This window comes from Syngnathus scovelli, chromosome 4 (assembly GCF_024217435.2).
Source record: "Syngnathus scovelli strain Florida chromosome 4, RoL_Ssco_1.2, whole genome shotgun sequence".
Lineage (NCBI taxonomy): Eukaryota > Metazoa > Chordata > Actinopteri > Syngnathiformes > Syngnathidae > Syngnathus > Syngnathus scovelli.
The window spans coordinates 17,580,885-17,586,884 of NC_090850.1; the positions used below are offsets into that span (position 1 = coordinate 17,580,885).

The 6,000-nt window shown below is 38.9% G+C and overlaps 1 protein-coding gene across 6 annotated transcripts in view; it reads left to right on the top strand.

Annotated features, from left to right (window-relative positions):
* LOC125967729 (MAM domain-containing glycosylphosphatidylinositol anchor protein 1) overlaps window positions 1-5,061 on the top strand; it is a 93,007-nt gene extending 87,946 nt beyond the window's left edge. For 5 of the 6 annotated variants that reach the window (XM_049719042.2, XM_049719046.2, XM_049719045.2 and 2 more), the window contains 2 exons: window positions 1,540-1,657; window positions 2,922-5,061. In XM_049719042.2, the coding sequence (XP_049574999.1) occupies window positions 1,540-1,657; window positions 2,922-3,007 (204 nt within the window). In that variant the 3' untranslated portion in view covers window positions 3,008-5,061. The remainder of the gene's footprint in view (window positions 1-1,539; window positions 1,658-2,921) is intronic. The other variant, XM_049719048.2, reaches the window with a different exon arrangement.
* The last annotated feature ends 939 nt before the right edge of the window (window positions 5,062-6,000 follow it).

Here is a 6,000-nt window from a genome sequence, read left to right on the forward strand (position 1 = left end):
CTGGGTGACAAATTTCCCAATAGGAAATACAAACTATCATAAAACTTAATGGTCCAGGCTGAAATAACATTCTTAACTGTCACAGAAGTATAAAGGGAATATAAATTAAATAAATACTAATGAAGCTTCTCACCTTTTGAAGATGCCTGACTACAACTTAATGGAAAGTGGCATTTTATAAGAAGTTTATAGTGTGTTTATGTTGCATTCTTTGGATTGCTCAAAAACCAAACAAAATTCTTTGTGGAAGAGTCAAAAACCTGAACTCAAAAATTGACTTTGCAAACAAAGTGACAAAGACTCCTCAGATAAAGCAGCATGAATTATGTTTTAAAATACTGTTCTTTTATCTTTTATGCAATTTGCTATGCATCTTATTTGCGTTCCATACAGGCTCAAGGAAACTGTGCTTGTTTGTCAAGGTCACTTGTTAATCTCTGGATTTGCATCGCCCAATTATTTTTGCCGTGTCTTTAATCATGCAACAAGCTCAACTTTGACGTGTTTTGAGCAAACATGTTTGCTAGTGCAATGATGCATGCAGCCATGTTGTCATAAGAACATGCATTTACCTGACAAATGAAGGTCGTTCATAGATAATGCATAGCCTGAGCATTGGCCGTTACGAAAGAGGCATAATAGAGTACTTTTAATTTTAGAGCCAATTATAAAAAAAAAAGCCTGCCATCATGGTAATTTACTTTATCATGCCCCGCAATTAGTAGAGAAAATGCAATATTTTGACAAGGAAGATTTTCACTGCGTGTTTTTTTCTTTATATGTGAAACATTTTGGCTGCAGTTTTTGATGTATTAACTTCATTATTAATGTCTAATTTAGCCAACTTTTTTTCTGTTCTTTGCTCATGGGTTGGTTGCAATAAGGAATGTAAATCAGCACACCTCAATGTGTATGGCATGCCATTACATCACTATTTTTCCCTGGACAAGATTACTTGTCATGTTTTATACAAGCAAACTTTTGGCAGTATCTGCTATAGTTGTGCCATTATTGTTACTTTACCCCAGCAAAGTAGATTCCTTGTTTGTTTGCGCTCCCCCGGTATATTCCAGGCAGAATATGCTCCGCTTTTGATTAGCTGGGTGCGATGGGCTTTTGGAGCCTCGGCACGCCACGGTAATTAGACTGTCAGTCAAAACCAGATGGCTGCTGCCTGAAATGGGAAAGTCGCCTGAAAGTTTGTAAATGAGTCTCTTTGTTGTATTTGTCTGTTTGTTGTTGTGGTTGCATAAAAGAAGATCGCTCCTGTATATTAGATGATTGTTGGATTTATGATCCGATTCCCAAATTCAAAAACGTTGGTTCATCCTGTAATTAATTTATTTTGATGGTGACACACCTTCATTGAACTGTTGTCATTAGGGTCTAAGGACTGACCCTTGAGGGACCCCACCAATCATGGCCATTCAATCAGAGTTAATTTACTTCAATGTTGAGTTTCATACTATGTGTTTCCTTGAAATAGTTTTCCATTTTAGGAATTACTCACACTCCTTTGTCTCATTTTGTCTTTTCCAGATTGTTTTTGAAGGAATTAGAGGGAAGAGCTTCGAGGGCGACATTGCTATCGATGACGTGTCTATCACAATCGGCAAATGCAAACAGCAAAACACTATGGCCAGCGCAGGTAAGACAGGTAAGATAGATTGGAACTGTTTTTCAGAGGTAAGCATGAATTACATGAAAAATCATGCAAGAGCAGCTTGTTACAGTTTGAAGAAAATTACTTAACTCAAATCAATGTAATTTATATAGCATTACTATGTGCAAACTACAGAAAATAAATGACAATAATTAAAATAAGAACACAATCATGAGTAAATAAAAAAATATTTTTTCTAAATAAAAATATGAGAACTTCTAATATGCCATGTAAATGAATGAATTAATGATAATAATAATAATAATGATGATGGAGTATAATAAAAGTCCATACCTGGCTATTCACATTGATTGTCTGCCAATATTGAGTCATGCTTTATTTATGAAGTGACAGATAAATGTAAAGGTGACTCATGACAATTTGTTATTTGGCTGCGAGATCATTGTGAAAGCATATAATGTGCGAGAACACGTTCACAGCCAGCTTGGCCCGTAACATGAAAGCCCGGGAAAAGCAACAAAACCGAGAAAGTGAATTATTAACACTCTGCTTTTTATTTAGCTCCTCAAACCCACAGCTTGCCATGTGTGCCTGCTCGCATACTCGCTAATGTGAGATGTGGCACATATGTGTGCGTAAAGACACTGGCGGATGCTTTGAATAATGGATGATGGTGTAAACAGGAAGGGGAAAGCTCTTGAGCGCTTCAGACTTGTATGAGGTTGTCCTGCAGGTTGTGCGCGAGTGGGAACACTCCGTGCAGGCAGATGGGTAATTATCAGGCAGGCGGGCGGGCGGCTGAGCGTTCGCTGTAAGACACAAACTCGTCTGTCTGCCAATGTAATGCACTTGGTGAGCTCAACACAAGGAATAACAAAGTGCTCAGAAAAGCGAGAAGAACTTTTTATTAATCTTCAAGACATAGCTAGTGTCTATCTGATAGATTAATCAAAACAACTGAGTAATGTATAGTCCAACCAAATTATTTTTGATCGTGTTGTTGTTGGAATCATCTTGGTGTTTCCGATCTTTTCACAAATGAGCCAGCAATGACAGACTAAAAATAATATTTTGTACACTTACACACTAAAACATATCTTTCCTACAAAATAGGTGGTGAAGGTATAACTGAATTAGCTTACTCTGACTACTTTGTCACAGCGGTCCATTTTCTTGTTGTCTCTCACTTGAACATTGATTTTCTTATCCACAAAGAAGTAAATAGATGAGTTGCGCTCAAACTTTCATGGTTTTGGTAGTCAATATGACCTCATTCAATGACTCTTCTCTTTCTTAGTTCTGATCGGCGGCTCACAGGCGCTTCCATTAGCCAGATGGATGACCATCATCCTCTCTTGCGTCGTCGCCCTGTTCTGCAGATGATGAGCAGTTGACCACAGCGCCACCTTCTGTCTGTGCTGACAGACACTGCCCTGACTCGCGCTCTTACTTCTTCTCTCGACCCGACTCCCAGACTTCTTCCCCCACTCGCCTTTTGTCCTCCTTGCATCCATGATCCGTGCAGACGCAGCTTTTTACTTTATTTAAACACTTTGCTCCAATGACACACTATAACATATTATCATGTATTTAAGCCAAACACCTCCTCTATTAGCCCATTAGATTTCATAATAATCATGTCAAGTGTCTCCTCGTCTTTATAGTTAGCCTACATTTATGACCCCCTTCTTCCCTCCTCCACATCCCCTTTCTCTCTCCCCGAGACACACCAAAGTGTCGGACACTCTTACCAAAGATTACCTGAGGGAAAAGCACGAGGGATTCCGCCGAGCTGGCGAACGAGACAGATAATGTGGGTGAATTTTTCCTTCTGCTGACCTTCGTCACCGGCCGAGCTGCTGAGCGACAGGGACGGCTTATACTAAGTGAAAAACGAATGAATGAACTGACAGAAAGAAAGGTGGAGGAAGAGGCCACTCGAGGTAGCCTCTTTGCTCACCACGGAAAAAGTAAACTCAGCGTGGATTATATGTACGTGTACATTCATCATTATATATTAAATATAAGCAAAGTTTAATCATAAGCGGGGATGCTGAAGGACTCTATGTAACAAAATTAAAGAAGCACAACATTTATACGTCCTCTGTTGTTCCTTTGGGTTTTATTGAACTTATGTGACGTTACAATTTGCCTGTTTTTTGATATTTTTGGATTTGTTTATGCCGCTATGGGCAATGGGTGATGTGAGTGTTGTGACACAGGTGTCAGGCGGTAACCGTACCGAACATAGTGAGTGTGTGCGTGTGTGTGTGTTGCATTGAGAGCTGAAAAGTGCAAGTCATTGAATGTCCCGGAAGAAGAAGCTGGAGATGTGTATGTAGCTGCTGTGGAGAGCAGATTACGTGTACAATTCACCTTTTCGCTAAATCACGCCCCAGAAATGCTTATCAGAGTGCAGGACAGAACGCACAACTCGAATGAAGATAATTTGCAAAAGGCAATTGGAGAAAGTTATGCGACTGTCAATGCAGTCTGTCAAAGGTAATGAGCTCAATTTGGCAATGTAATGTAGCATAGTAACCAAATGGCTAACGTTACATTAATAACATGAGGCAAGCTAAGCTAACCTCCTGAATGATTGTATCAGTAAACAGAGCGTTTGCTAGCTTTAGCCGCAACGTGTCGCGCCTTAATGTCATTGTCCATCATCTCGGTCATTAGGCAATGCAGCAATTCACTTTTCTTTTGCAGGATTTCATTCCATCACATTGAAAGTTGGATGTGACCTTCGAAGGAATGCTCGCTGAGGTGGGCGGATCTTGGCGAAAGGTGAATTATGGAGGAAATCTGCCTACATTGTTTAGCGCTTGAATGTCTGTCTTGTGAACAGTCACACAAATATTCTCGCTGTGCAATGAAAGCGTGTATCGCCACATAACCGTTCATTTTTATTGATATGAGTGATTTTTCTTGATACGACACAACTTTTGGGGTTACATGCTTTACATTGCGTGGTATGGATATGATTGTTAAAATCAAGCAATACTCATATCTATAGCTCTATAACCCATAGTTTACCATTACATTTATAATCACACTTTATCTTCTTGTCCAAATGACATCAATAATGAGTTGTAATGTATAATTATGTGTTTATTCCTACAGGTCTAAACTGTGAGTACAACTGTAGCCTGTTTAATCATTCATTATGTTCTGTAGCTCAACAAAAAATCTCTACGTCGATTGCGGCGTGTTTTCCAGTGTTTTCTGTATTTCGCCTGTGTCACCTCACATTTTTATTGTTTGTTATTTTTTAATCTCATTTTGCCTTGACCACATGCTATTGCTAAAGTGTACATTCTAAAGTATGTCAATGTCACTTTTGGTTCCCACGTATGTCGCTCACGCTGGACAAAGCGCTACAGATGGATGAATTAAATCAAGCAAAGCAAAGCAGACCTGCGCTTTTAAACGTGTCCCGTTTTGATCTTTTTTGTGCCTCACGGTGAACTGATGCTTTTGTTACATTTCCTTAATGTAGTAGCTATTCTAAAAAAAACATGTACGCAAAACATTTCTACGCATTTTCTTTCAACTGCCAGCTGTGACAGAAGAAACAATTCCCGGTACAGCACATTGAAACAACCTTTTACCAAATAACTAGAATTTAACTGGATAATATTTATGAACACTCCAAGGCTGAAAGGGTGCCCATCTGTTTTTGTATGAAGAAAAAACTCTTCAGTTTTATATCATTGTCTAAACACTTTTGTTTGGGTATGAACCAAGCTCGAAATATTTCTTTCATAACCACCACCCGGTTGCTAATCTACTTTGTGTTTATCAAAGAAACATAAAGCTTTATTCCATAGTATACCTTCTGTGAATCTTGCAGATTCCCTAAAACGGTGGCCTTCAATCATTTTTATCGCTGGCGTGCTGTCCATTTGAGCAAATAAATGCCCTGCTTCAAATTGAGACCCTCAGGAAAAAAGAAATAAAAGGTCATAATTACCTTTATCACCAACACCGCAAATAAAAACACCCACAATACAAACATCAAAACAAAATAAACATGTTTTACTATGTTGAAGCTCTCTTATCATGAGAATGTACTAGAAAAGTCATATTAGAAAACAGTAGCTGGAGGGCATCTGTAATGCAATTAATCTGAACCCTTTTGAACAAATCCTGCAGCACATCCAGATGGTGTTGCCGGACTTTTGACTCCTTGAGCAACGACCCATTTAATAACATTACTATATTTCTTTACGACATCATTGATAGTCAGTGAAGCGCAGCTTATCATCACTGGGCATAAGTCCACAAAACGCTGGTGCTTAGCATTCCACCTATTATATACACTTTGTGTACTCTCTTGAATAGTTTGAATTTGGCATGTGAGAAGCACTACA